Source organism: Mrakia frigida, assembly GCF_051309035.1.
Source record: "Mrakia frigida strain ATCC 22029 unplaced genomic scaffold BDY24scaffold_24, whole genome shotgun sequence".
Classification (NCBI taxonomy): domain Eukaryota; kingdom Fungi; phylum Basidiomycota; class Tremellomycetes; order Cystofilobasidiales; family Mrakiaceae; genus Mrakia; species Mrakia frigida.
Genome location: NW_027481257.1, coordinates 97,804 through 124,157, shown reverse-complemented (window position 1 = coordinate 124,157; position 26,354 = coordinate 97,804). Strand labels below are relative to the sequence as shown.

General features: G+C 54.8%; 6 protein-coding genes across 6 annotated transcripts; 5 read left to right on the top strand and 1 right to left on the bottom strand.

Annotated features, from left to right (window-relative positions):
• The first annotated feature begins 1,147 nt into the window (after positions 1-1,147).
• On the top strand, positions 1,148-3,001 carry BDY24DRAFT_395472 (DHHC family palmitoyltransferase). Its single transcript, XM_076641304.1, has 8 exons — positions 1,148-1,262; positions 1,345-1,430; positions 1,509-1,864; positions 1,943-1,996; positions 2,084-2,090; positions 2,157-2,208; positions 2,287-2,625; positions 2,800-3,001. The coding sequence occupies exons 1-8, from the start codon at positions 1,201-1,203 to the stop codon at positions 2,942-2,944; spliced, it is 1,101 nt and encodes a 366-aa protein (XP_076494772.1). The 5' UTR covers positions 1,148-1,200; the 3' UTR covers positions 2,945-3,001.
• Positions 3,002-3,536: 535 nt separating this feature from the next.
• Positions 3,537-4,797, top strand: BDY24DRAFT_395470 (DsbA family oxidoreductase). The gene is made up of 6 exons (XM_076641303.1): positions 3,537-3,699; positions 3,784-4,024; positions 4,114-4,225; positions 4,290-4,379; positions 4,469-4,621; positions 4,725-4,797. Exons 1-6 carry the CDS (start codon positions 3,642-3,644, stop codon positions 4,761-4,763), a joined length of 693 nt encoding a protein of 230 aa, XP_076494771.1. The 5' UTR covers positions 3,537-3,641; the 3' UTR covers positions 4,764-4,797.
• A 1,087-nt stretch (positions 4,798-5,884) lies between these two features.
• On the top strand, positions 5,885-7,940 carry BDY24DRAFT_442956 (uncharacterized protein; the record flags this gene model as incomplete). Its single annotated transcript, XM_076644726.1, has 8 exons — positions 5,885-6,022; positions 6,118-6,165; positions 6,277-6,507; positions 6,585-6,774; positions 6,851-7,011; positions 7,375-7,425; positions 7,724-7,737; positions 7,811-7,940. Exons 1-8 carry the CDS (start codon positions 5,909-5,911, stop codon positions 7,938-7,940), a joined length of 939 nt encoding a protein of 312 aa, XP_076494770.1. The 5' UTR covers positions 5,885-5,908.
• A 2,461-nt stretch (positions 7,941-10,401) lies between these two features.
• BDY24DRAFT_395465 (uncharacterized protein) lies at positions 10,402-12,264 on the top strand. Its single transcript, XM_076641302.1, has 2 exons — positions 10,402-10,878; positions 10,947-12,264. The coding sequence occupies exons 1-2, from the start codon at positions 10,615-10,617 to the stop codon at positions 12,039-12,041; spliced, it is 1,359 nt and encodes a 452-aa protein (XP_076494769.1). The 5' UTR covers positions 10,402-10,614; the 3' UTR covers positions 12,042-12,264.
• A 154-nt stretch (positions 12,265-12,418) lies between these two features.
• UTP10 (snoRNA-binding rRNA-processing protein UTP10) lies at positions 12,419-21,182 on the top strand. The gene is made up of 32 exons (XM_076644725.1): positions 12,419-12,856; positions 12,932-13,027; positions 13,111-13,414; positions 13,513-13,736; positions 13,829-13,915; positions 14,009-14,288; positions 14,354-14,521; positions 14,606-15,083; positions 15,183-15,406; positions 15,481-15,606; positions 15,684-16,110; positions 16,202-16,355; positions 16,431-16,729; positions 16,812-16,939; positions 17,005-17,138; positions 17,213-17,429; positions 17,517-17,571; positions 17,656-17,819; positions 17,906-17,981; positions 18,050-18,116; positions 18,184-18,358; positions 18,427-18,515; positions 18,590-18,905; positions 18,972-19,276; positions 19,341-19,435; positions 19,496-19,767; positions 19,839-19,985; positions 20,061-20,196; positions 20,270-20,346; positions 20,423-20,567; positions 20,648-20,943; positions 21,015-21,182. The coding sequence occupies exons 1-32, from the start codon at positions 12,486-12,488 to the stop codon at positions 21,123-21,125; spliced, it is 6,243 nt and encodes a 2,080-aa protein (XP_076494768.1). The 5' UTR covers positions 12,419-12,485; the 3' UTR covers positions 21,126-21,182.
• Positions 21,183-21,286: 104 nt separating this feature from the next.
• On the bottom strand, positions 21,287-26,337 carry POL4 (DNA-directed DNA polymerase IV). The gene is made up of 17 exons (XM_076641301.1): positions 26,226-26,337; positions 24,734-26,120; positions 24,419-24,595; positions 24,234-24,328; positions 23,572-24,148; positions 23,242-23,457; positions 23,094-23,174; positions 22,917-23,009; positions 22,743-22,837; positions 22,648-22,655; positions 22,445-22,567; positions 22,417-22,421; positions 22,108-22,285; positions 21,941-22,039; positions 21,762-21,863; positions 21,570-21,692; positions 21,287-21,492 (listed from the first exon to the last, which is right to left on the bottom strand). Exons 1-17 carry the CDS (start codon positions 26,282-26,284, stop codon positions 21,407-21,409), a joined length of 3,504 nt encoding a protein of 1,167 aa, XP_076494767.1. The 5' UTR covers positions 26,285-26,337; the 3' UTR covers positions 21,287-21,406.
• Positions 26,338-26,354: the final 17 nt, after the last annotated feature.

Genomic DNA, 26,354 nt, shown 5'->3' with positions numbered 1-26,354 from the left:
TCTCATCCTTCCTTGCGGTTCTTCACTCAGCACTCTCGGCTTTGCTCTCAGCTCATCTTTTCAGTCTTTCTTAACTCTTGCTGATGGACTGAAGGAGAGTCGTGGGAGTGAGTGCTGAACCGAAGGAGGTGATCTGGCATTTCGGTCGCGTCTCGACGTGGTGCTGTTTTTCGGTCGTGTTCGTCTCCCCTTTCTGGGTTTCAGCATCGAGACACTGCTTTCGAAATCAAACTCAGTATCTGACTGGTCAACTCTCGGAAGGGGAGTCCAAACCCGTCTTCCTGTGTTCATTCGTGGGTCGATCCGTTCGCGTCGTTTTTTTCGCTTTTGGTCACATTCTTTCATTCAGACCTCGTCCCTCGTTCGGGCACTTCCCTCCTGCGTAGGAACTCAATCAGATGCGTAAACTTATGCTCTTGTCGTGCTGGGATAGGATTTCATTCCAGGAGGGTCGATACAGTTCGACTTCGACGCGTCGTGCTTCCCTGGCGTTCGTACGATTCGTTCGCATTGGGTTTCTTCTCCCGCTTCTTCGACTTCCTGATTCATCGACCGTTCCTCCCAGCCGTTAAAGGGAGGCGCCTTCGATGGTTCAGATCGAAGCGGGGGAGCTGAACTGCAAAGAGAGGAAGACGCGTCGTTAGGATCAGCTCGCTCTGCTGTCCCTTCCACTCTCCTTTCATCATATCATGGAATCGATAGATGATTTGGAACATTTAGTCTCGAAGCTTGTGAGGGAACGGAAAGGACGAGGGAGGGAGGGAAAGAGAGACGCGTCTTTCTGTCTCCCCTCTCAGCGCTCGGACTCGAATCTATTCCGCTTCCGTCACCCCTAGAAGAAAAGAAACGGTCAATGGCATGTATTCTAGATCTTCGCATATTGTCAACCTTGAAAGTTCTACTCAAGAGCTGAGTGTTGAGCCTCTGAAAGGGAGGCCTGATTTTGCTCTCTCGACCCGTTCGCTCGCTGGAAGATTCACGCAGATCAAGTATTTTTTCCGAAGTATTCTAGACTCAGAGCTTTAGTTCGGCGTATCCTAGACGCGTGCCCCTGCCGGACGAAAGGAGATAAAACAATCGACTGGAGGGTGCAGGAGGGGACGAAACGAGGAGAAGTCGAAAGGGGAGTGGGCCACTCCTCTCTCTCTCCTTCCCAACTGCATCATCACAGAGGTGTCCTTCCCTTCCTTTTGCTTCCCTATGGCTCGAGCTTGCGCTGGATGCGCTCCCTACGTTTTCGCATGCTTCAAAGGGATGGAAAGGTCAGTCTTGAGCTCGTCAACTTTACCTCCCTCCCTTCCATGCTGACCTCTCCTCTCCTTCCCTTTTGCTACGCTCTCTCAGATTCGCCGACTGGCTCACCGGAGCAGCAGGACCAGTGTTCATCTTCCTCGCCGTCCTCCTGACTGGAACCGGAGGCTTCATCTTCTGTACGTCTTCGTCCTTCCCCCCCCTTCTCCCTTTGAGCTCGAGCTCATCGCCTCCTCGTCCTCCTTCCCTCCTCCCAGTCGAAGTCGTCTACCCTTCCACCTCCTCGTTCCTCCCACCTTTCCTCCACCTCCTCTTCGCCATCCCCTGCTTCGTCATCGCTCTCAACCTCTACGGACACTACTACCTCGTTTGCTCTGTCCCTCCAGGTCGACCGGACGACGGAGAAGGACGAGGAAAGCAAGGGAACGGCTGGTGGCCTTGGGCGAAACCTAGGAAGGGGGCTGCTAGAGTTAGGGAGCTCAGGAGGAACGAGGACGCTCAGGAAGCGTTGATGAGAGGTGGAGCGGAGGGTGCGAGCTCTCCTGCTGAGACAAGGGAGCAGCAGCAACCTCAGGAGAAGAAGTGCAGAAAGTGCGGAGGAGCGAAGCCTGAGGTGAGCTCTTTTCTTTCCTTTTTGCCTTCGAAGCTTTGAAGGAGGAGGAGAACTGACTTGTTTTCTGGTTCTCTATAGCGTACTCATCACTGCTCGGTATGCAAAACGTGTATCCTGAGATACGATCACCACGTTCGTTCATCTCTTTCTTCGTTCTCAATGTCTCGCCTTTTTCGACGCGTCGAGAGCTGATCTTCGATCCCTCTTCTTCAACTGCAGTGCCCTTGTTTGTCTCCCTCGGTCTTCAATCTCGCATCGAGTACTCGAACTAACCCTCCTCGTTCTTCTACAGGGATCAACCAATGCGTCGGACTCCGAAACGAGCGTCACTTCGTTCTCTTCATGTTCGTCTCTCCTCCCCTTGCCTCTTCCCTCTCCTCTCTCACCCACTCACCCTCTACCCTCTACCCTCTCCTTCAAAGGTTCTACCTCGTCGTCTCCTGCACCCTCTTCACCACTCTCGGCTACCCCCTCTTCTTCCCCTCCCTCGACCTCCAATCCCCCTGGCCCTACTACACCCCTCGAATCGCATACACCCTCCTCTGGGTTCTCGCGCTAGCTCTCGGAATCGCCGTCTCCGTGATGCTCTCGTGGCATGTCCTTCAAGCCTCGTGGGGGGAGACGAGTGTAGAGGGCCATGATAACGCTTACTACGCCAAAAGGGCGAAGGAGAGAGGAGAGGTGGGGAGGTTTGAGAGCAAGTGGGACTTGGGGAGGTGGAGGAATCTGGAGGTGTTTATGAACGTTGGAGAGGATGGGTAGTGAGTTTTCGTTCCCTTGTTACTCTGCTGGTCGGTGGGGACATCGAAGAGGAGCGAAGTGGGAGGGGGTTTGGTCGAAAGGAGGGAGGGAGGGAGACGCGTCGAGACGAACAGAACTGACTCTCCTTTTCTCGCTCTCTTTTCCTTTTCCGTCTTGCTCGTTTGGATCAACAGCGGCTACCACACTCTTCTCCTGCCATATCGAATCCTCACGCACTCGGACGGAAGGATCTGGGAGCGTCGGAGAGGAGCCAGGGAGATTGCGGACGACGAGGATTTGACGGACGACGAGGAGGGAGGAGGAGGGTGGATGGAATGAGCTGTTGCTTCTTTTCAGGCACGGGAATGGAAGCGGCAGAATGCTGCGTCGGGGGGGACACCTTCAGATTGAAACCCACGCTCTTCGTTTTTTGCAGCGATGCCGGCGAGACGACGGTCGAGAGTCGAGACGCGTCTGCGCTTTCCGTTCTTCCCTGACGTTTCCTTGTCGGTGGAGAGTAAGGGCGTAACTAATGAAGAGAGCGAGAGACAGATCAATTAAAAGAGGTTGGGTGAGGCGAGACGGTGAAAAAAAGGAGGAACGCTCTCCCTCGACTTCTTTCACGCCAACAGCTTCCAGAGTTGTTCCGCTCTCTCTTTTCCTGTATCTTGAGCTCTTTTCCCAGTCAAGCAGACGGCTGGTGGGACGATACAATCCTGTTTACAAAACTCTAAATTGAGGAGACATCAACCAAACAAGAGACGACGCGCGACGTGACCGGTCACGACGCGTCAATTTAGGTCATGGCTCTGACCTGTCTGCGTTCGACATCTCGGCTGCGAGCTCTACTAACGTGCCCGAGGCTTTCGACTTTGTCAGCAGCTCGCTTGATTACAAAGCGAGTGTTTTTTCAACGTTTCTTTGTAAGGTTCCCTTCTCGCGACGTCCGTTCCTTCTGTAATTCACCTCCCAACCACCAACACACACACACACACCTCTTATTGCCTTCATCATACTTCCTTCCAAGATCCTCTTGATGGCCTCAGCGGTCACCCTTCCTCCCAAAGTCATCAAGATCGACATCACGTCCGATAGTAAGTGAAAGCGTTTTTTTTTTTCGTTCAGCCCTCGTCCGATTTCGATTCCTCTCCTCACACTTGATTTCCTCTTCTTTCCAGTCATCTGTCCTTGGTGCTTCATCGGTCTTAAAAAGATTCAAGGCGGCATAGAGCTCGCCAAAATCGCCGACCCTACCCTCGACTTCTCCATTCGCTTCCACCCGTACAACATAGACCCAACCGTTCCTTTTAAACCCACGGACAAGCGGACGCGATGGGAGCAGCATCACGGTGGAAAGGAACGGGTTCTGAAGATAGAGCAGATGCTGATTGAGAAAGGGAACGAGGTCGGGATCAAGTTGTGAGTTTCGTGTCGGCTTCGAGAACGAGGGAAAGGAAGAGATGAATGACGACTGATCTTTCGATCTCTGCTTCTGTTGCTTGTAACAGCTCACTTGGAGGAAACGTTTCCAAGACTCACAACGGTCACAGACTTTTGGAGCTCGCGTTCGAAAGAGGAGGCGAGAAGACCCAGCTCGAGCTCATGGAGCTTCTTTTCAAGGTGCGTTCCGAACGCTCTCTTCGTCGGCCCAAGCTGATTTTGTGTCTTTGTCTCGAATGATCAGGGATACTTTGAGAACCATCAAGACCCAGGAGATCTGAGCTTCTTGTCCAAGTCGGCCGTGGAAGCGGGAGTCTGTGCGTCGACGGACGAGGTGCGTTGCTTTTCCATCTTCTTTCCTTACCTTTCCCTCTTTCTTTGGGTGAGGCTGACCCGACTCTTTCTCCTTTTACAACCCTACAGGCTATGAAGTTCCTCCTCTCAAAGTCACTCTCTCCTGAGGTCTACAACGCCTACCTTCAAGGGCAAGCTCGAGGGGTTTCGGGAGTTCCGTTCACCATCGTCGAAGGGACGTACGGTGTTTCTGGAGCGCAGGACAGTGAGACGTTCGCCGAGGTACGTCTTTGGTTTCTTCTCTTTTGAATTTCAGCTGCGAGCGATCAGTCGGGTCTGACTTTCTTGTTTTCCTTTTGATCGTCGGCTCCCGGTTGGCGTCTAGATCTTCGCTAAGGTCGCAAAGGAACAGTTCTCCACTTAGAAACCCAACCGACTTTATCATGCATTTATTCTGTCTGTTTGAACTTCAATCTGAGATGCGAGGGATTTCAGAAGCGTGCAATACCGCAACGAAAAGAGACGAGAGAGGAAAAGGAGGACTGAGTCTCGTTGCCTGTGTGGACGTTTTCGAGACGGAAGATATGTACACTGTTGACAAGCTTTTGGGTTCTAATTTCACTTCTTACTCGAATCAACTCGGATGCTGACGGAGGACGAGGATGAAAAGAGAAACGACGCGGCGCGTCGTTGGTGTGAGCGCTCGTTTGGTCTTTTCCCTCTCCCTTTCCAGCTTCTCACGCTTCGGGAGACATCGACTGACTCGGTTCCCACTTATTCTTCTCGATCTTTTAATTCAAAGGGTGTGTTCACAACCAGATCGAGACGAGAACGAGTTAGGGTGAGTTCGCGACTCATCTCCCTCGCCTTTCTTCCTCGTTTCCTTCGATCTCTCAGAGACTGAGACGCGTTTTCGGTCTCTACCTCCTTTCTTTCACTCTTCAGGCCATCAATGTATCTTGAAACGCGTCGATTCTATGTCTGTTTCCGTTGTTCCTCGACGTTCCTTTCCTCCCCGACGGCCGGCACACCTCTCTTCTCGTTCTCTGATAGACTGGACGGATGAGTGAGTCTGTGGATGGAATGAGCCGTTTTTTTCCGCGCTGTTTCCAGGCTTGGGAAACGAGTTGCTTGAGTACTGCATCAACGGAGACTTCTGATGTTGGTGAAGACGGCCCGACGGGCGAGACGCGTTTTCTCTTGATTGAACTCTCTTCGCGTCGTCCTCGGTTTTTTCTCCTTCCAGCGTCAGAGATGCAATCAAGCTTTGGAATCGTACTAAAACTGTCGTCCGACGCTTCGAGGAAGGGAAGAGAGAGGCGAGCCGGAGGTGAGCATCGTCGAGACGACAGGCTTGAGAGATCTTTTCCGCTGGATGAACCTTTCGAGGGCGAAAAAAGACAGGGACTTGCAAAGAGGGAGTGAAAGATGAAGAGGATATAGAAGACGTGTGGGGTCCTCGAGGGTGAAGGTTGATCGATGCTGGTCGTTAGGAGGAAGGAAGGGAGGATGGTGAGCTCGTCCGTTTCGTGAAGTTGAGCCCAACGCCGATCTTCTCCCCTCCCTTTCATGTCGGACTTTTCTCCTCTGTTCTTCGCGGATCTTCTCGGACTCACGGAAGGGATCGATGCGCCTCCAGCGGAAATCCTATCATCCCAGCAGATCAGGCAGGTGGAGTCGATGGTTCGTCCGAGCTCGTTTCCTCCTCTTCTGCCTCTCCCTCCCATTGACGGTAGCCTTTCGCTGACCACGCCGCTGCTTATCTTCCTTCCTACCAGACTGACGCCATCAATGCGGCTCCCAAAGCTCAGAGGATAGCTTTCTTCGTCAGTTGGAAACGGTCGTCTCCTTCGTCTGTAGCCCTCGGAGCTGACCTTCGCTTCGATCCTCCTTCCCTGCCTTTATTTCCTCTCTGCCCCTTTTGTTTTCCTCTACAGGAGCAGCTTTCGTCCCTCTACCTTCCCTGCCTCCTTCGGACCCTCCTCCAAAGCTCCTTGGATCCCTACGATCGATCGGATCGTCGCTGGTTCCTCTATGAAGCTTGGACAGCTCGAGCCTGCGAAACTCAGCCTTTCTCTCGTCTCGTTCGCGAGTATCCGAAGGAGGGTTGCGAGCTTTGGCTCAGGCTCATCAAGATGGTCGCCGAATTCCCCGAGAGCCTTCTCCATGTGAGTTGAGAGCCTCTACTTGTCGATGCAGAGAGAGGAGCTGAGCTGACGTCCTTTCTTTGCTCCTCCTCCTCAAGGATCCTTCTTTCGGCGGGGAGATCATCGTTCGTCTCCTCAGCTGGCTCGACTGCGTCACTGGAGAAGCGCTCAAGAGTCTACCACCCATCTCTCACCCGACGCTACCAACCATCCACGAGACGACTCGGAAATCCATCCTGAGACTCGTCCCTCGTTTGCACGCCCTTCAAGCGAAGGTCGGTCTCAAGAGTCTTCTGGGAGACTTTCGAGGTCATCTAGATGCTTGAGGAGTGTGTGGCCCCGAGGATGGCACCGATCTCGGCAGAGGCAGTTCGGAAGGATATGATAGAGCAAGGGTTGTTCCTGATTTGGGAGGTTTGCGAGGCGAAGAACGGGGGGAAGGGAGTTTGGTTGGGACCTGCTCCGAACGGTCATCTCAAGTGTACGACCCCAGCAGACGGGCAGGAGATGCAAGTCTGCAGTCGAGTGAGTTATCCACCCGCATATCTTTCGAACATCGAAGATTTTCGCTGATCTCTTCCCTTTCAGTGCCGTTGTGTTCGATACTGCTCGCCGGGTCCGTCCATTCCCTCTTCCTCCTTCTCTTCTTTCTCGCTACTTCTGTATTGACTCGCCCTTCCTTTGGTCTCTTATAATGGCTCCCAGAACATCAAAAGCTCGACTGGAAACGACACAAGCTATCGTGCTTCAAACCGAGCTGGTAGTCGTCGGGAGACGACGCGTCGGGGTCGTTTCGAGTGAGACTTTCTCTTCACATTCTCTGCAGTCGTTCGAGCTCTGCCTTCTAGTCAGTCTTACTGACTATTGGCTCTTCTTCGACTTGCTCAGCTTTGGAGGACTGAGATGGTGATGGGAGAAGGACCTGAGGTAGAAGAACATGTGCGTTCGCTTTCTCTCTTCTTATCTTCCACCTTTGACCGTTGACTAACTCTCTCTCTATCTTCCGCAGATTTATTGATTGCTGCTTTTTGAAGAAATCGGGCCTCCAAGAAAGTTCTCCCTTCATCCCAGTCTCTCGTCGCGGCGGCTTCGTCGACAGATCGGTCGGACGTTTTCCTCTCGTCGTTCCGGCCACTCTTCTCTCTCTCGCTGCTTTGTGAGTATACTTATTCGGCCACCGGTATATCTTTCATTATATTTTCTGACTGCCATTCCCCTTCTCGACCTCCTTCCTCAGCTCGACAGTGTAGCGTGAGTTCGACCCGACGCGTCTTCTTTCTCTGCCCAGTTCTGACGAGAAATGCCTCTTCTCTCCCCTCTTCAGATCAGTCCTTCGACTCCGAGGCTACTTCTTCAAGCGAGGCTTCTTCTTCAAGCTCGTCATTCCGGTGAGCATCGGGCTCGTTCGAGTCCGAGACGCGTCCCTGCTAAAACTCAACGCCAACGCCGCTTGACCTTCCGATGACTTCTTCCTTTACAGAACTCAAGCTAAGCCGAAATCAGAGTCAAACCTTACCTAGCTTGGTATGGCCGCATGCATAAGGATAAATTTGCGCTCTAGTGAGTTTCACTCTCCTCGATCGTCCAGCCACCTTCCCCTCCTCCCTTCCTCCGAGGACTCCCTTCTTCCGGCTGCTTCCTCGCCGACCAAATTGTTGCCTGACGCGTCGAATTGGACGAATTTGTTGCCCTGTTCGGAGATGCTCGACTCGTGTCTTCGAAGTGTCGAGGAGAGGAGGACGAAACAAGAACCGAGCGAGGGGGAAGGGCGCGTTTCAACTTCCTCCTCGCCTCGACACGCTCCTCTTGTCGTTCTCTCGAGAGCTGACCTTTCCTCCCACCTCCCTCCCTCCTTTGACAGGATCTCGCTTCCCTTCATCAAGATATAGAAGAGCTGGAATTTCTCCTTTTGGTTTTCCTGTCAAGTTCTCCTCCAAACACGCTACGAGCTCCGCTCTCCCCCTCCCCCGCGTCCAGGGGATCAGCCTTGATCTCCTCTTCCTTCCCTCTTTTTTTGATTAGGCTCTTCCTCCCTCCTCCCCAACGGCCACCCTCTACTCCTTCTTCTACAATTACAGGTCTTCCTCACTGGATCCTCACGCTCCTTTCATCCCCTCTCTCGCTCGTCCAGCATCAATTCTCGCTTCACGTCTCCTCCTAGCACGCTCTGAAGGATCGCCCAGGAGCTCAACCCTGAAAAAGTAGCACCTCGTTTCCCTAGACATGGCGGAAGGAGGAGATGGCTCGAAGGGTAGGAAATGGAGCTGGTCCAAGGTGAGTAGCTTTGTTCAGAAGCGAGAGAGAGAGGTGTGAGAGTCGACGCTGATCCCTCGACTCCTCCCTCCCCTTGTTTAGACCTTCAAGGTGAGCTCTCCTTCCTTCTTTCCTTCCGAGGATCTCGTACTGATCTCGTCGATCCCCTCGTGTTCCTCTCCTCTTACAGAGCATTGGTCGATCTGGAAGGAAACCAGCTGTTACAGATTCCTTTGGACCATCGTCTGAGCTCGACTTGGTGAGCTCTCTCTTTCCTCCCTCTCTCTCCTTCTCGATCCCCGTGTTCTCGGACGCTCAGGCCTCTCATCGGAGAATTTACTGTTCGTTATTGTTCTCTTCCTTCTTTTCTTTCTCTCTTTCAGTCCTGGGATCCTCGAGGAACCTACGTTCGTCTCGTTTCTGTCGTGGTCGTCGAGAGACGAAAGAAAGCTGACGGCTTTGAACTCTCGCTTTCGACAGAACACACCCAACGACTTCTCGCCTTCCTTCTCCCCTCTATCGCCTCAACCCTCCTCGTCACACAAGCACTCCTTCAGTTTCCCTCGCTCGCCGAAATCCTTCACTCCTCAGCCCGAATCGTTCTCCTCAGCTCCGTTCTGCCCTCCCTCTCCTACCGCCTCTCAGTACGAAACCCACCTCGCTCCTCGTCCCTCCACTCGAGACCCCCCACCTCGATCGGCCAGTCTTCCTCTAGGAGGAGGAAGGAGAAAGAAGAGGCTGGGATCTCCTCGTCTCAAGTCTCCAAGGACAGGAGGACCGCTCAAACCGTTCGGTCGCAAACCTGACGTCGCGATTCTCGATGAGGTGGTGAGTCGCTATTAGCTGCAAGTGCCCTGAATTTCTACTGACTCTTATCCTCCTGATTGACAACAGCTTGGAATCCGAGCAACCCTGAATCGCTCACCAAACCCCTCTCGCTCGTCGTCGACCCTCCTCACCCCTCCTCTTCCAACCTCCTCGCCTTCACTTCCCTCTCCCGCACCCCCTCCACCTATCTCTCACCTCCGAAGTCCTCCCGGTCGTCGCCGTCTGGGCTCTCCTCCTATCCTTCAACCCAACCGAAAACCTAAAGCGTTCGGAGCAAAAGTCAAGGACTCGACGACTCGAGCGGTTCACGCCCTTTCTCGAGCCGTCTCAATCGTCAGCTCTTCCGCCTCGACACGGTCCAGAGCCAACTCGGTCTCCAACTCGGATTCAGAAATGAGCAGCAGCAGGAGGATCGATTCGACGAGCTCTGCAGCAACGTCCGTTCCAACAAGGTCGCACGCGTCGAGGGACAGCAGCGACGATCTCAAGCTCGTCGCGGACGAGGAATTCAGGAAACTCGTAGCCGAAGGGAAGGTCCGAAGTCGAACTACCTCGACGGCGTCGTCTGCAGATGGATGGGGAGGATCGGAGTCCTCTCGAACGACCCACCGCTCGAACGCGACCTTCGGTCACTCTTCCTTCTCCCACCACGTCGACCTTCACGCTCCGGCTTCCCCACCTCCCTCTTCTGCCTCCCACTCCAACAACCACGCATCTCCTCTGAGCTTTGCTCTCCCCGTCTACCAAGTCCCCGCCTCTCCTCGTGGAAGCGGTCACTTCGCCTCCAAATCCACCTCCGCCGCTCACGTCCCTCTCCCCGTCTCTCCCTCCTCAAGCACAACGTCCCTCCGAAGTCTCGGAAGTCTAGGTCATGGTCAACACTCCTCCCTTCGTTCTCTCGGATTCGGAGACATCTTCGGAAGGAGGCCCTCGCTACCGACGCTCCTGAGCACGATCGCTGCCGGAAACGGCCAGGATTCGGACGAGGAGCAGGCAGAATTCGAGCGAGGTCAACAGAGTCCTCGCCTCGACGTCGAGGTTGAGGAGATGAAGGAGGTTGGCTTGTTAGGAGAGGATCTTCCTTCGTGGGATGAGAGGAGAGGTTCAGCGTCGGGGAGTGAGGTGGACGACGCGGAGGCAGTTCTGGGAGAGCTCATGATCAAGTTGACGAGTCCGAGGATGAGTGAGGATGGGGACGACAACGACGTTGATCTCTGGACGAGTGGAGCACCGATTGGGACCTTGAGTCCTGTTGACGAGACTAGGTCGGAGAGATCGAGGAAGAGCACGAGTAGCGACATGACTTCGGTGGTGAGTTCGACGCGTCGTTCTTCTTCCTTCTTTCCTCGCTGACGTTTCGCTTGTTTTACTTCATCCAGGCCGATCTCATCCCTCTCTTCCGATCTCCGCCTACCAGTCCACCTTTCACTCCTCGGAAATCCGGTCAATTCAGTCCTCGAAACTCCTTCATCTCTCGAATGTCAACGACCAGCAACACCCTTCTCCCCTCCAACACCATTTTTCCTCCCTCTCCACTCTCCTTCGCCAGCCAAGGCGACTCACCTCAAGCTCACTCTCTCTTCGGAGACTATTCGATCAACTCAAGCTTCACCGAGTCGTCCTATCTCCCTGGATCCTCCTGCCTCGACGGTCTTCACCCTACTCCCTACCGATCCACCTCCCCCGTCGCTCCAGATGTGCGAGCTCGGCCCACCTCACCGGAAAGCTTCAAACCGCGTCGACCATCTTCTTCGTCGGATAGGAGCTACAACAAGAAGAAATCATCCAAGAGGATCAGCCGAGATCTCCCTCTTCTTCCTCCGCCTACTTTCCTCCCTCCTCCAACACCACCTTCTGCCTCATCTCCTCCTCCGACCCCGAAATCTCTTCCCCCGACTCCAGCTCCCTCGATAGATCCCTCTTCTCCCTCTCCAACCCAACCCATCCCTCTCACAAACGACGACAACAACGACGCGTCTCGACCTCCTTCTCCATCCGTCCCCACCTCCCCACCTCCAAACGCAACCTCGAAGTCGGAACCCGAAACTGGAACCTACGACAATTTCGAACCCTCAGAAGGTCTTGGGTTCTGGGAACGCAGAGGTAGCACTGGAGGGGACTCCCTCCTTGATCTCTACTCGTCGTCGAATTGCTTCTACTTCTCGCCCACGAGAGAAATCGAAGCGGAGGACTACGCGTTCGAGACAACCTTAGATCTTCCAAGGAGCCCCAGTGGGAGTGGGTGTGGGAGTGAAGGAGGTGGGGTTGAGGAGGGAGGGGAGGGAGACGCATGGGAGGGAGGGCTGGAGGAGGTCGTCGAGGAGGAGGTCGAGACGAACTCTTCCGACAGCCATGTAATCATCCTTCCGCCTCGACGAAGGACGGATGTAGTACCTCCAAGAGTGGTTGGGGTGGGTTGGAGGGAGGAGGAAGAGATAGTGCCTCCGAGTCCAGCGTTCGCGTTTGATCTGTAGGGACGCGTCGTGCTTTCTTTTTCTTCCGCTTCTGAGGTGGTTTTAACTCCTAGGTCCTCTCTTCTTGATATCTACTACTACTGTATTGCTCCTTGTTTTGGCTTCTGCTTTTTCTTTCTATCTTACTCTTGGGTTTTATCGTTCTCCCTTCTCGTCTTCCCTCGTCGTTCAGCCTCAACTCGACTCCGTCCGCTTCAGCTCCTCCTTCATAACTCTCCTCCCCAATGCATCTCTCTTTATAACACTATATATCTCTCTCTCGATTTCCCTTCTCAGGCAAGCAATTTGTTCTCCCTCTCTGTACTAGAAACCAAACAACAACCGCAGTCCCCTTCTCGAGCTCACCAAATTTCCTCCTTCCCTCCCTTCCCTCCAAACCACGAGCTCCTACGCTCCCCCTCCCCCTTCTTCCCTTCCCCTTCTCTCCTCCGACTCAGCTCAGCCATGTCCTCTCTAGCCCTGCAGCTGGCCTCCCTCGCCTCGCTGGATTCTACACGTCTCGGTGCCTCCAAAGCCTCCTCGACGCAACCCTCCTACCTCTTCACGCCCACCGAAGCCGCTCAACACGATCTGGAAACGATTCACTCGCTCGGTCTCAACGGATTCGAAGAGTTGAAGGAACTCGATTCGAGTCTACTGGAGTTTGAGGACGACCTGTTTGGAGAAGGCAGCAAGCAGACGGACAGGATGATTATCTCAAAGCAGGAGAACGAGGATCTGGGCGAGGTGCTGGATAGGTTTTTGAGACGACTCGGGAAGCACGTTCCTACGAGGGCTTGTGCGAAAGTGGTCGAGTGGTTGGTTAGGAGGTTCAGGTGAGTGAGAAGGGCGGTTGGTATAGATTCGAAGGGGAGGAGAGAGAGAGCTGACTTCGTTGCTCGTTTTTTCAGGGTTCACGAGATGAACGTCGAGGGAGTTCTGGCTTGTTTCTTCCCTTATCACGACTCGCCTCAGTTTGTTAGGATCCTTAGTATCCTCAGGATTCCGTGAGTCAACCTCCTCGAAAAGGAACCTCGCTCGTAGCTGCTCTAGGACCCAAGTTGAAGCTCACACTTCCTCCCCTCCTCAGCAAAAACTCTCACCTCACCTCCCTCCTCGTAGCTCCTCAAACGGCTCATCTTCCTCTCACTCGACACCACCTCATCGCTTCCCTCACCAAGGACAAATCCAACAACCTCCTTCGCTTCATCACGTCCTTGCTCCCCAAGGCCATCGAGGAGGGATGCGTCCATCGAACCCTCGTCAACTTCCACGCCGCGACCTTGGTCGGCTTCTTGGAGCACGGAGGAGCGAACAGAAAGGTCGGAGACGGAGAGTTGACTGCTATGGTTCCCGGGGTGGTAGAGAGTCTGAAAGGAGATGCGGACTGTGTGGTGAGTGAACCAAAAACCGGGAACGAGCTCGAAGGAAGGAAAGGTTGAAGCTCACCTTTTTCGACTCTTTCTCTCCCCTTTCTCCCTTGTTTGTTTAGTCCGCCAACTACATCATCCTGCTCGCCCTCTCTCGAAAAGCCACCCTCACTCCTCAAGCTACCCACGCTCTCGTTCTCTCGATCCTCAACGCCGCTTCGCCCTCAGGCTCGACCTCCGACAAGGTCGCTACCCAGCTTGCTTCGACCGTCCTTGGACTGCTTCAGAGCCAGGACGAGGTTGCTGAGGTTGGGAAGGATATTTCTGATATTTTGGCTAAGATCCCGTACGTTCTAGATCTTCCACAACTGCTTGACTCGACTCTCGTTCGTTCGGGAAGATCCTGACCGCTCTTCCTCCTTTCCTTACTTTCCTCAGCAACTTCGGGAAGCTCATGGCCGAATCTGCCGAGACCTACGAGCTCTCCAAAGCGCTTCGACCTATCCTCAAGTCTCTCATCTCCAAGTCAGTCGTCTCCTCAGCCTTCTCCGCCTTCGTCCAACACTCGAAAACTGACGCGTCGTTCTTGTCTCTTTCCTCCCCTCTCTTCTCTTCCAGCCTCAACGCCAACGTCACCTCCACCACCCTCCTCGCCTTCATCACCTCCCCTTCCGCCCCTCCCGCCGCTACCATCGTTCCCTTCCTCATTCGATCCCTCCTCGAGGCCGTCCAAAACAATCCCAAGGCCACCGAAGCGAGGCTCAAGGTTCTCGCCGTGCTGAAGGAGCGATACTCGAGCATCTGGGAGGAGGAGACTAGGGTCGCGCTGGATAAGTTTGAGGAAGAGGACGAGGAGAAGAAGACTGAGTTCTTGCAGCTTTGCGATGAGGTTTCTGCTGTGAGCACATCAGCTTGACTTGGTCCTTTTGGAGGCGACGCTGACTTCCGTCCTCCTTCTTGCAGTCTCCGAACAAGGGTGGAAACGGAGTCGACGGAGACGTCTTCCTCAGCGTCAACAGTGCCGATTCGACCAGTCGACTCGCTGGAGTCAAGTCTCTTCTCGAGAAGCTCGTCAAGGGAGACGAAGCGAAGGAGGACGAGATGGACGTTGATTCTGACGACGACGAAGAGGTGGGTCTCTTTTTCCGATGGCGAGACCGAATCGACGCGTCGAGTTCGAGTCTGACCTCTCCTTTATCTCTCTCTTCTTCTCAGTTCCGAGCCTCCGCCTCCTCCAACCTCCTCTCCCGTCTCTCCGACCCCTACCTTCCGATCATCCAAGCGATCTACTCCTCCCCTTCCCTGCTCTTCACCGCCATCCCTTCTGCTGCCCTTCTCCTCAACACTATCGTCTCAGCCATCAACACTCCTCTCGCTCACAAGTCCATCGTTCGACGACACCTTCAGTTCCTCGCTGGCCCTTTCGCCACTCGATACCCTGAGCTTGCCGTTGATGTCGTCCAGCAGGCGTTCTTCGGGAGCTTGCTCGTCACGAAGCCGAGGCAGGTGATGGCGAGAGGGGCGTGGGAGGTTCTGGCTGGGAAGTTGGAAGGAGGAGAGGATGGAGTGTTGGTCAGGGGAGGTATGTTTGAAGGATTGGCGGAGGAGGTGGTGGCTGCCCTTGAGGAGGAGAAGGACGGGAAGCACGAGAAGCAGGCTGCTATCAACGTGTTGATTGCGAGCAAGATTGGAGGTGAGTTCCAGCTCGGGTTCTCCTTCGTTTCAACATTCCCTTCTCGACCCGTCGAAGCTCACCTTCTTCTATTCTTCTTCCCTCATGTTTCATTCGCAGCCAACATCATGGAGTCCTCTTCCTTCTCCACTCACGTCAACTTCCTTCTCGCTCAGCTCTCCGCTTCGGATGCCCATCCTCGAATCCTCGCCCACCTCGTCCTCACCGTCGTCCTCAGGTCCCTCTCTGGACAGCGAGCCGTCGAGATTGGAATCAAGATTGTCGAGCGATTGAGAGCCATCCCTGGAGCTTTGGAGGGTCTCGATGTTACCCCTGCGGGACAGGTGGGCTTGACTCTTGCTCAAATCCACGACCCGTGTCGTCGAGCTGATCGAAGGCACGTCGTTTTTCTTACCAGGCCGAGCAGGTCGTCCTCAAGCCCAACTCCTTCAAGACCACCCAGCGAGTCCGAGGAACCCTTCTTCTCACTCTTCAGACGATCAAGACTTCCTCGCCTATCGTTTGGTTGGACGCTGCGTCCCAGGTGAGCCTTTTTTCACCTCTCCTCCTCGCCTTCGACTTCGTGCTGACTTCCTTCTTTCTTTCTTCTTTCTCCCCCAGACGCCCTCCTCCAAGCAAATCGTTCACCTCTCCTACCTTATCTACGGAGTCGTCAACTCTTCCCTCGCTCCTCCCGCTCTCTCCACCCCTCTCCTCCGTTCCCTCTTCACCAACCTTCGAGACGACGCCCTCCTCTTCCTCGCTTCCATCTGGACCGCTCCTCTCGACCACTCGGAGCAGTTCTCCCCTGAGCTCAGGACTGCGGCTCTCAAGCACGCTGAGGCGTTCCTTCGAGCTCACGTCAAGGAGGACGGAAAGGAGACGGTCGATTTCCAGACCATCGTTCCCGCTTTGGTTGTGGCTCTTGGATTCGAGACGAAGAGTGTTAGGGAGGCGGCGTTGGGATGCTTGAAGCTTGTGGAGGAGGTGCTGGGAGAGCAAAGCGGAGTGCCGTATGCGTTGGAGGGAATCTACGGTGTTGATTCGAGTGAGTCTTCGAGTCCCGTCCTCCCTCGTTCTTTTCACGTCGAGCAAACGGAATCAGTTCTGACCGCCTTTACTGTTTTTCGTCTTCGCAGAGTTCATCCAGGTTCTCAAGCCTGCTGATCTTCGACGATACATTGAGACTCTCCTCAAGGATTCGGCCGCTCTCGTTATCGACCCAGAGCACGTCGTCTCCCTTCACCAGAACTACATCACTACCGTCAAGGGAGAGAAGCGAATGGACGCGAAGTGAGTCTACTCTCTCTTTCCCTCCTTCCTGTCTCGCAGCCTTCCCTCCAACTGACTCTACTTCCTTCGTTCCAGCTTCAAACGATCCGTCCTCTGCTTCCTCCTCTCGCACGTCTCCGCCTGGTCCCTCCCCTCTGCTCGAATCGCCCTTCTTCGAACCTCTCAGCCTATGCGAGCCGCCTCTCGAGTCGAGATCCTCCAACCCGTCCTCGAGAGACTCTTCCAGCATCAGCCTGCTACCGTCAACGACGAGACCAAGGTTTTGTGGGAGCTTCTGTTCGACTCGTACGATCGATCGGCGCTGCCTGTCCTCAACGAGACCCCTGCGATCTGGGTTACGTTCAAGGAGGCTCTGCGAGCCGATGCTTCGACTGGTGAGTTCAGTTTAGTCGCAGCATCTTCGTTTGGAGGTCGAAAACTCGAACTGATCATGACGCGACGATTTTTCTTCTCCAGACTTCGGCCGACTCGTTCGACGAGCCGCTCTCGGACAGCTCCAGTCGGTTCTCTACCAGGCTCTTCCTGGATCCGAACAGGTCGAGGTCGTCGAGATCTTGATCAGGCAGATCACCAACGAGGAGACGGTGAGTTTGTCTTGCTGAGCAAGGAGTCCCTCGAACACTCCCGCTGACGCGCTTCTGTGAATTAGGCTGAGACTGGAGACATCAAGACCACCCTTCGAAGCCTCAACATCACCTCCGAGATCATGGTCGCCGTTCTTGCCAAGCTCAGGTCGACCGCTGAGGTTGTTCGAGGACCCAAGAAGAGCAAGCAGGATTCCGAGTGAGTCTTTCCCTTTCCTCGACCTCCTTTGCCTCGTCGCGTACTGACGCGTCGGATTCTATCCACGTCTCTAGGCTCCACTCCAAAGCCCTTCAAGCCTTCCACCGAGGACTCGTCGTCGTTATCGAGGCTCGATCGTTGGAGTCCCTCGAAGGAGACGCGACGCTTCTTGCTGCTCTCCTCGACATCCTCGCTTCGTTGCTCGATAGCAGGACCAAGTCGGATCTCAACGTGGACTACCCTGAGCAGCTCCTTCTTACGGCTCTTTGTTCCATCGCTGCTAAGGTTGAGGTGAGTTCAAACCAGATCCGAGCGACGCGTCCCAGTGCTGCGAGTCGCTGACTCCTTCTCTTCCTCCCTCTTTCCGTGTCTCTCCAGAGCATTCCCGTCGCCGAGCAGATCGACGTCAACACTGTCATCAAGGTCATCTCTGGTGAGTTTGACCATCGACTTCTACTTCAGCAACACTCAGAGACGACTCCGCTGACTCCCTTTCTTCTTCGCCTTGTCTCTCCAGACTGCCGAAACCCCCAAACCTTCCAGCAAGGACTCCTCCTTATCTCCACTCTCGCTCGACTCGTCCCCGCTCTCGTCCTCCAGAACGTTCTTCCCATCTTCATCTCGGTCGGAGCCAACGCAGTTCAACGAGACGACGCCTACACTTTCAGGGTCGTCGAGAAGGTCGGTTCTCATTCTCTCTCTCTCTCCTCGTCGAGATCCTTCGATCGGACATTCCAACTGACTCTCTTCCCTCTTCGATCACCCAGACCATCGAGAGCATCATCCCTGTCATGATCTCGCAGCGACGAGAGGAGACGACCGACAGGCTGCAGCTCTGGAACCGTTCGTCCAACCTCCTCCTTTCTCGAAGCTCATTCGAAGCTGACCTTTCCGTTTCTTCAATCGCACAGAGAGCCGAGAGCTTCTCCTTGTCTTCACTGGAATGGCCCCTCATCTCCCTGCCCACAGGAAGACCAGGTTCGTCGACTTTCTTCCTGCTCTCCTCCTCTTTCCCCTCGCTGACCCATTTCCTTCCGTTCTGCAGGCTCTTCTCCCACCTCGTCGAGGCTCTTGGACCTTCCGACTTCCTCGGACCCGTCTGCATGCTCCTCCTCGAGAAGGCTGGCTCCAAGCTCAAGCAGAAGTCGACGGATCCTCTGGCCGCGTTCTCGTTGCCTTTGTCGTTGATCGAGTCCTTCGCTGGACGAGTTCGATTCGAGGTGAGCAACTTCTATCTCTTCTCCAACGAAGATTGTTTACTGAACAGTTTTTTTTTCGTCTTCTTCAGGCTCTCAACGACGTTGCCTCCGAGGCTGGCCGACTTCTCCAGAAGCTCGGTGGAGACGAGATGCTCGAGTCTTTCCTTGGTGGTCTCTCGTGCGTTTCTCTTCGTTCTTCTCGACCTTCTCTTTTTCTTCTCGATCTGATGATCTCCCTCTTCGTTCCCACAGGACCATGGACGTCGCCGACACCTCCAAGATCGACCGACGACGAATCTCAACCCTCCTCACCTTCCTCCACCTCGCCGCCTCCTCCAAGTCCTCCGTCGAGGCCGTCGCCGGAACCAACGCCGCCGATGCCGAGGTCCAGTCTCTCGTCGGACAGCTCCTCAACCTCCGATCCGTCGCCTCTACCCAGCAGGCTCTCGAGGGAACCGAGGAGATCCTCGTCGCTTGCCAGATTGCTCTCGATTCGTCGACGCGTCTTCTTTCGGTCGCTGCCTTCGCCGATGCCCTTGAGCCTCTTCTCCAGGGAGAAGATATCAAGGTGAGCCTCGTAAATCTCTCTGGACCCTCGAGATGATACTGATCCACTTCTCTCCTGTCCTAACAGATGCAACTCGCCGCGTTCGGTCTCCTCGCCAACCGGCTCCCCAGCGTCAAGGTCGAGGCCCGTCAGACCATCGCTTCCACCATGGTCGTTGCTCTCAATACCGCTCTTCCTATCATCGCCTCCAACGGACCCGAGGTTGAGGTCCTTCACGTCATTCAGGCCGTCGAGGTCATCGCGTCGTCCGCTACCACTTCGGAGGACGCTGTTCTCACTCAGGTCGTCGAGGCCGTTATCTCGAAGGGAAAGAAGTCCATGCAGTCTCAGAGGCTTCTTGCTTCCATCTTCTCGTTGCTTTCGGTACTCAAGTAAGTCTTTCGAGTCGAATCTGGGACAAGACGAGATGCTGATCGTTCTTGCTTCGTTTTTCAGCCGTCGACTGGGGCCTCGTCTTATCCCCTTCGTCAAGCCTTTCGTCGCCTTCTCCGTCGAGATCCTCAACCAGGGATGCAAGGACATCCAGAAGAGTGAGTCGGTCCCTTCATATCGCCCTCGGAACTTCAGCTGACCTCTCATTCTTCTCGCAGACGTTGGATCGTTCCGAGAGAACCTCCTCCCCTACGTCCTCTCCGCCGTCGGATCCCTCGTCGCTTCGGTTCCTACCTTCCTCGGAGCTCAGCTTGTTGAGGTCCTCTCGGCTGTCCTCCAGCCTGCTCTCCTCGCTCCTTCGGCCGTCCCCAGCAAGACCACCTCCCCGGTTCAGTCGCTGTTGAACGTCGTCGCAAAGACCGTTCCTTCGAAGTCTGCTTTCCCCTCCGTCTTCGAGCTCTGGGCTAAGGTTCAGAAGGACTCTGCTGCTGTAAGCTCAACTCTATTAGTCTGCTCAGTTCGAAAGTTCTTCGCTGACTTGCTTGCCTTCTTCTTTAACAGTCTATCGGAGCCTTCTTCGACCTCCTTCGACGAGTGCTCAGGAACGCTGGACGAGACGCGCTCAACGCTCAGTTGAAGGCCACCTTCGCCTTCTTCCTTACCGCCTTCGACCTTCGATGGACTCTTCGATCATCTCTTAGTGTTGAGGTGAGCACGGCACACAACATCCTCTCGTTATTGTTGGCTAACTCTCGTTTCCTCTCGGTTCCATCGTTTTCGCAGGAAACCTACTTGGTCGAGACCAAGGTCGTCAGCGCCTTCATGGAGATCGTCGTCAAGCTCAGCGAGGGAACCTTCAGGCCTCTCTTCGTTCGGGTTTACGATTGGGCTGCCGTGGCTTTGGTTGAGGAGAACAAGGGTGAGTCGAGATGCCTCGTCTCTCTTGCCGTCCCTCACGTTTACTGACTCGACATCACCTTCTTCTCTTGCAGCTATCGACGACGCTCACCTCGTTGCTCGACGAACCACCCTTTTCTTCGTCATGGAGGGTCTCCTCGAGAAGTTCAAGGTGAGCTTGGGGTCGACGCGTCTGACCTCGTCTTTCATCTCAGTTGCTAATTCACCCCTCTATCTCCCTGTCGCAGAACATCATGACTCCCTACACCGACATCGTCCTCGACCACGCTATCGAGCTCCTCCAAGCTTTCGCTTCCGAGAAGCTCGCCGACGCTGGACTCTGGACGCAAATCATGATCGTCTTCCAAAAGTCGTTCGACTACGACCAGGCTGGTTCGTCTCTTCCGCCTTCCTCTTCTCATTCTCTTCGACCTCAACTGACCTCCCTTTTTCTTCCCTTCCCTTCGCCTCAGCCTTCTGGACCGACGAGCACCTCTCCAAGCTCCTCCCCACCGTCGTCGCCCAACTCCCCTTGGTCCCCAACTTCCCCACCGAGGCGACCCTCGTCTACTCGACCACCTTGGCTTCTCTTGCGAGCGCTACCTCCTCGCCTTCGATCCTCAAGACCCTCAACCACTCCATCCTCCTCCACACTCGGTCTGCGTCCCCTCAGATCCGATCCCTTGCTCTGGAGGTCACCGCTGCCGTTTGGGCGAAGGCTGGAGACGACATGCTCGAGCTTGTTCCTCAGGCCGTCTCGGACTTCATTGTACGTTCGACTCTCTCCATCTCGAGCATCATGACGACGAGACTGACCTCCTTCTCTCTTCTTCTCTCCAGGCCGAGTGCGTCGAGGACGAAGACGAGTCGGTCGAGAAGTCTGCTCGAGCCGTCCTCGTGGTGTTGGAGGCTCTGGTCGGACCTCTCGGTGCCTTCCTTGGAGACGAGTAGATTTCGTAGATGTTTGCGTAGTGTTTCGAGAGATCTCAATGGTTTCATTTCTCACAATCGAGTGAGGGGAAGCAAGAAGGACGAACGAGCCATGATTTGCTCAACAACTTCCCCTTCATGCCCCGGATCACTCTAAGCTCACTCGAAAGGGGCGTGGGGAAGAGAAAGAAACCATCCATGTCGTAATAAATCGTTAAGCAGCAAAAGCAAAAGCAAAGTCATCCTCGTCGCGTCTAGTTCGTTCCCCCCTCGTCCTCCTCTCTCCCTCTCTCCCTCCCCAATCAACAGATTCGCTCGTTAGGCGGCCTCCAAGTAACTCCCAGAGCAGCAAAGATCTCTTCCTCCGTTCGAGAAGCGACGACGGTGCCTGCAAGCGTTTCGAAAAGAGAAAGAGCTCAGCGACGGAAGGAAAGGGTCTCGTCGAGGGCCGTAGGTTCGACTGACCAGCCGTAATCTTCAACTTCGTCACGTTATCTCTCGCTACGTCCTTCGAAAGATGGCGTTGGTTCAAGGAGAGTCCCTTCTTGTTGGCGAGGAGTCTCATGGAACGGTTGAAGATGTCATTTCCTGCGAAAAAGCAGGGAAGACGGCGCGTCAGCGGATTCGTTTCATTCGAAAGAAGGGAAGGTAGCTCACCGGTGAAGTAGATGAGAGCAGCTCCGAGTTCATGGAAGGGAATGGTGAGAATATCGATTCGTCGAACGAGGTGTTGAGGCGAGAGACGGCAGATTCCCATGTCTGCGAGGAGAAGAAGGAAGAGAAACGTTCAGCGTTTCGTCGAGCCCACGAAGACTCGAAGGAACCCAGGTTCTCACATTTAGCTTCCAGATCCGATGCATCGTCCTTCGGGTTCGCCAGATCATGAACGAGGAATCCACTCTGTCGAAGAGCTTTAAGAGCTCGATCTAGAATACCTGTGAACGAGACAAGGGAAGGTCAGTTCACGGTTCATTACGAGCTCTACCCAGGTCAGAGGACTCACCCCCGTGATCGCCTCCATCGCTGGTATCTCTCGAGATCAAGATGTCGATATCACCACAGTCTGCGCCTCCTCGACGATAGGATCCCATCGCCTGACACTGAACGAGCGGATCGATGGCTTGAACGACAGAGTTGACGACGTTGAAGAGCTGGGTGACCTCGTCTCGGGGGATTCGGACTGTAAAGTGAGTGTGGGAAGGCAAAAGAGGTTAAAAGATGAGATGGCGACGGGAGAGGAGGATCGAGGAGACGCGACGAACCCTTGAGATCTGCGAAAGACCAAACGAGGAACGGGAACCATCAGTTCGAGCTTGATGAAGAAGAAAGAAAGGGGGGCTGACCATCGTAGTACTCCAAGCCGATCCTGTTCGCGAGCGAAAGGTTGTACTTGTCCGGATCGCGTCTCAAGTCGTCCAACGTTCGAGCTCCTAGGTCGTAGAGCTGGTTCCCTCGTTTCGTTCCTGTTCGAACCCAACCCAAACGAGTCTGCTTGAGCTCGGGAGCTTTTATACCCGCAGATGGAGAATGAAGAGATACGTACCGATCCCACTGAAGAGAAGAGAGGAGAAGAACGAGTTGGTCGAGGTCAGTTCGAGTTCCTCTTTTCGACGCGTCGCAGCGCTCTTGCGAACTCACTAAATCCCACTGAACTCCCTGGCAACCAGCACTTTAGGGTTCATCATCTCGACCTTAAGTCTCGTGCAGGTTCCAGTCTTGACGATTTCGGCGATCTGAGGACAAAAGGAGAGGAAGGAGGAGCGTCAGTCTCGAAGCTCGAAGATGGCTGTCGAACGAGAGGAGAGCGCTGACCTTGAAAGCTTGTTTGGGTCCGATGCCTCGAATCGCAAGAGCTTGTTGATAGGACGTGATGGGCTGAGGGTGGTTTCGGAGGATTCCAGCGACCTTGAGATCGAAGGGAAGTTGCGAGGAAGAGTCAGCCTCGTTCATTCGACGCTTGAACTCAGGACGAAGAGAAAAATTGCTCACCATGTTGTAGCTCCTTCCTCGAAAGAAGTCTTTCTTAACCACTTGAGTCTGAGCTTTGTAAAGTTCTCCCAGCTCCTCGAACTAGCAAGAAAGAAACGGACGAGGGTGAGGAAGCGAGACGAGATGGGGGAAGGTCGACTGGACTCACCGCCTTCGCCAGATGCTCGTTGGGTCCTTCTCGGCGACCTCGATTCGATCGTTGGCACTGGAAGACTCCTCCTGCAGCTTCCTTCGCAGCTCGTTGATCGGCACGAGCTCGTCCCAGTGAGACTCGATTTCGTTCGAACTCCTCCTCCTCATCGGTATCCATCTGCTCGAGTTCCTCGACGGACGGGATGTACATCGGCTGTCGAGATGGTGAAGTCTGTTCGAGGTGAGAAACGGAGAGGAAGAAAACAGAAAACAAAAACGTCAGCAGAGGTTCTGAAACGGAGAGCGCAAGCTCGAGCCATGAACGCGAGACGAAACGAGTATATACCTGAGTCGAAGTCGTAGTCGGAGCCATCAATGATAGCCTCCTCTCTCTCTCCTCCAAGCTCACTTCTTCTTCCTCCTCCGAATCCTCCTCTCCTTCGCTCTTCGACACCAGACTCGACTCGTCCGCCTCTCCCCTCTGCAACGCTTCGATCATCTCGGAAAGCTCGTCCCTAGCTTTCCCCGCCGACTCTAATCCCTCACCAACCATGGCTTCCACTTCCGTCGCACCAGCTCCAGCCCCAGCTCCAGTTCCAACGCTGACCGAAGACGACGAAGACGGGTTCTTCTCCTCCTTCTCCTCCTCCTCGTCAGTCCACTCCGTCCTCGAGGGACCAGCAACGGCGTTGCTCGGAGGAGGCGGAGGACCACGCTTCATCGTCGACATGTCTCGAAGCGTGCTCGTCGACGAGACCGACCTTCCCCATTCCGTGGGATCGTTCCGAGAGAAGGAGGGCTGAGGTTGGAAGCCGTCGACGTGACCGTAGGAAGTGGAGGTTTGGTAGGTTCGTTTGTTCTTCTCTTGCATGGGACGATGAGCTGGAGGCGCAAGGAGGTTGGCGTCGGGTTGGCTCGATCCGCTGGCGAGACGAAGGAAATGAAAAGACGGAGAGTCAGGGTCGGGTCCGAAAACGAGCGAAGTTGAGAAGAAGAAATGATACTGACGTTAGATCGACCTCCCCACCACCACCGACCGTCGTCGCGTTGAGAGCGAGTTGGAAGAAAGTGAGATGCTGCTGCTCGGAAGCTCGTCGTCCAGACTGAGTTCCGTCGAAAAGCGAGAAGTGAGGTCAGCTTAGCTTTCGAGTCCTTCGGGCATCGAAAACGAGAGGCGAAGTAACTGGACTTACGATCTCCGAAGCCTCAAACCACCTCACCGAAACGTACGAGGTGTCCTTGTCGAGCTCCTCCCACCTCGAACACTTTAGATTCCGAAGAACCTGGTCGGGCTTGAGTTGAGCGTCCGAAATGACGTGAGTAACGGATGGATCGAACACGGGAGAGATAATAGCTCCGTAGGATGAGGCCTGAAGCAGCGAGAGGCAAACAAGAAACAAGAAGGAGACGCGTCAGTTCTCGACTCGAAAGTCCGACGCGTCGTTCTTTCCCTTCCTCGCCTCCCCCCCGCTTCAACCCTCCCCAAAAGCAGCGTTCCGTCCACTCACCTTCTCCAACCAAGCAGCATGCTTCTCCGTCAACAAGTTCGTCATCTCCGAGAACACCACGAAGAACACCAACCCGTCAAACAACTTCAACTTCCTGAACCTCATCCTCTCTGCCTTCTCCAGCCCACCACCACTCTTCCCGCCAGCAGCAGCAGCCTGGGCCTCAACCTTCTTCAACCTGACCACCTCGTCGTTGATCTTCTCGGCGTGTTTGGAGAGAAGAATCAAACGAGGAGGGTTGTTCGAAGTCGAGGCTTTCCCTTTGCCCTTCCCCTTCCCTGCTACAGCCCCAAGATCAACGACACCGACGCCGACGTCCATAGCCGAGTCCTCCGAGTTCGACCCAGCGGCGTTGTTGGCTGAAGCGTTCCTCTTGAGGAGGAGCATCCTCTTGATGTGAGGAGGTTGGTAGGTCTCGTTCGATTTGGACTCCTTGGGCTTCTTTCGAACGGAAGGACCAGCGGCGTCGGAGTCGGAGAGGAGGTAGGTGGATTCGTTCCCTGGGGTTGTAACGTTGGTGAGGTAGGAGGATGGAGGGGTGGTGATGGCGGTGGAATCGGTGAGGTGGCGAGGGAGGAAGTTGAGAGGGGGTGCGGAACGGGTGAGAGGTTGGGGAGTTGAGGAGCCGGGATGTTGCAGTTGGGAGGGTTGTGAGGGAGGAAAGGAGGGCTGTTGAGAAGTAATGGGAGGTTGAGAAAGATTGGGATTGGGTCTGGAGGGAGGAGCGAGAGGTTGGACGTCCATCAGGTCTCCGTTGCCGTCGTCGTCGAGAACCGAGTTCTCGATGAAGGATGGGTCCTCCTGCTTCTGCTGAGGTTCCTCGTTGATCTTCTTCCTCTTGTGCGACGAAGCGACGACCGTCGGTTCCGGTTTGTCGTTGCCGTGAAGAGGAGGAGGAGGGGAGGGAGGAGGTTGAAGCTGAACCGAACGACTCGTCCCTGCGTCCTTCTCCGTCTGAGCTCGAGGATGAGGTTGCTGAGCCGAGATTGTCGTCGAAGGTAGTGGTTGATGATTCTGATGAGATGCTGGTAGTGAAATCCTCGACGTCGATGCTCTCGCCTGCTTCGAAGATGGCTCCGACCCCTCCTTGAGCTCAACGTCCACTTCCATCCTCCCTGCACCCACCTCTCCCTTCAACTTCTTCCCAGCCTCCCTGCGCGATCCCCTCTCCTTAGCAACCACCACTCCGTTAATCCCCTCCTTAACAACCCCATCCTTATCCTTCTCCTTCCTCTCCCTCTTCCTCTTATCTCTCTCCGCCCTCCTCTGCTCCTTCTCCCTCCTCCTCTCCTCCTCTCGTTTCACCATCTCCCGATCCTCCTGGATGTCGTCCTCGGATCCGAAACCGATCATGAACTCGTCCAGGTCGTAAAAGAAGTTCTCGCCACTGCGATGAAGCGGACAGGGAGAGCGGAACGAAGGAGGAACGAAGGGAAGGGAGGAGAGGTGAGCTTCGAGCTTTAGGTCACAGAGAGAAGAAGGTGGGACGAACGGCATAGGACCGAATTTAATGGAGGATCCAGGAGCGGGTTCAGCTGCTTTTGAAGCCATAGCGAGAGAGGGGAGGTCGTTGCTACCAGAGATAAGCGAAGGAGCGAGGAGGGTGGAAGGTGGAAGGAGA

Bases quoted from the DNA above. Each gene is read 5' to 3' on its own strand.
- BDY24DRAFT_395472 (XM_076641304.1), top strand. From the start codon at position 1,201: ATGGCTCGAGCTTGCGCTGGATGCGCTCCCTACGTTTTCGCATGCTTC. The intron at 1,263-1,344 runs GTCAGTCTTGAG...ACGCTCTCTCAG, and splicing joins TGCTTCAAAGGGATGGAAAG to ATTCGCCGACTGGCTCACCG. The intron at 2,626-2,799 runs GTGAGTTTTCGT...TTGGATCAACAG, and splicing joins AACGTTGGAGAGGATGGGTA to CGGCTACCACACTCTTCTCC.
- UTP10 (XM_076644725.1), top strand. From the start codon at position 12,486: ATGTCCTCTCTAGCCCTGCAGCTGGCCTCCCTCGCCTCGCTGGATTCT. The intron at 13,415-13,512 runs GTGAGTGAACCA...TTGTTTGTTTAG, and splicing joins AAGGAGATGCGGACTGTGTG to TCCGCCAACTACATCATCCT. The intron at 17,430-17,516 runs GTGAGTTCAAAC...GTGTCTCTCCAG, and splicing joins CCATCGCTGCTAAGGTTGAG to AGCATTCCCGTCGCCGAGCA.
- BDY24DRAFT_395470 (XM_076641303.1), top strand. From the start codon at position 3,642: ATGGCCTCAGCGGTCACCCTTCCTCCCAAAGTCATCAAGATCGACATC. The intron at 3,700-3,783 runs GTAAGTGAAAGC...TCTTCTTTCCAG, and splicing joins GATCGACATCACGTCCGATA to TCATCTGTCCTTGGTGCTTC. The intron at 4,380-4,468 runs GTGCGTTGCTTT...ACAACCCTACAG, and splicing joins TCTGTGCGTCGACGGACGAG to GCTATGAAGTTCCTCCTCTC.
- POL4 (XM_076641301.1), bottom strand. From the start codon at position 26,284: ATGGCTTCAAAAGCAGCTGAACCCGCTCCTGGATCCTCCATTAAATTC. The intron at 23,010-23,093 runs GTGAGCAATTTT...TTCGATCTCAAG, and splicing joins GAGGAAGGAGCTACAACATG to GTCGCTGGAATCCTCCGAAA. The intron at 21,493-21,569 runs GTCAGTCGAACC...AAACGCTTGCAG, and splicing joins GAAGTTGAAGATTACGGCTG to GCACCGTCGTCGCTTCTCGA.
- BDY24DRAFT_395465 (XM_076641302.1), top strand. From the start codon at position 10,615: ATGAAGGAGGTTGGCTTGTTAGGAGAGGATCTTCCTTCGTGGGATGAG. The intron at 10,879-10,946 runs GTGAGTTCGACG...TACTTCATCCAG, and splicing joins GTAGCGACATGACTTCGGTG to GCCGATCTCATCCCTCTCTT.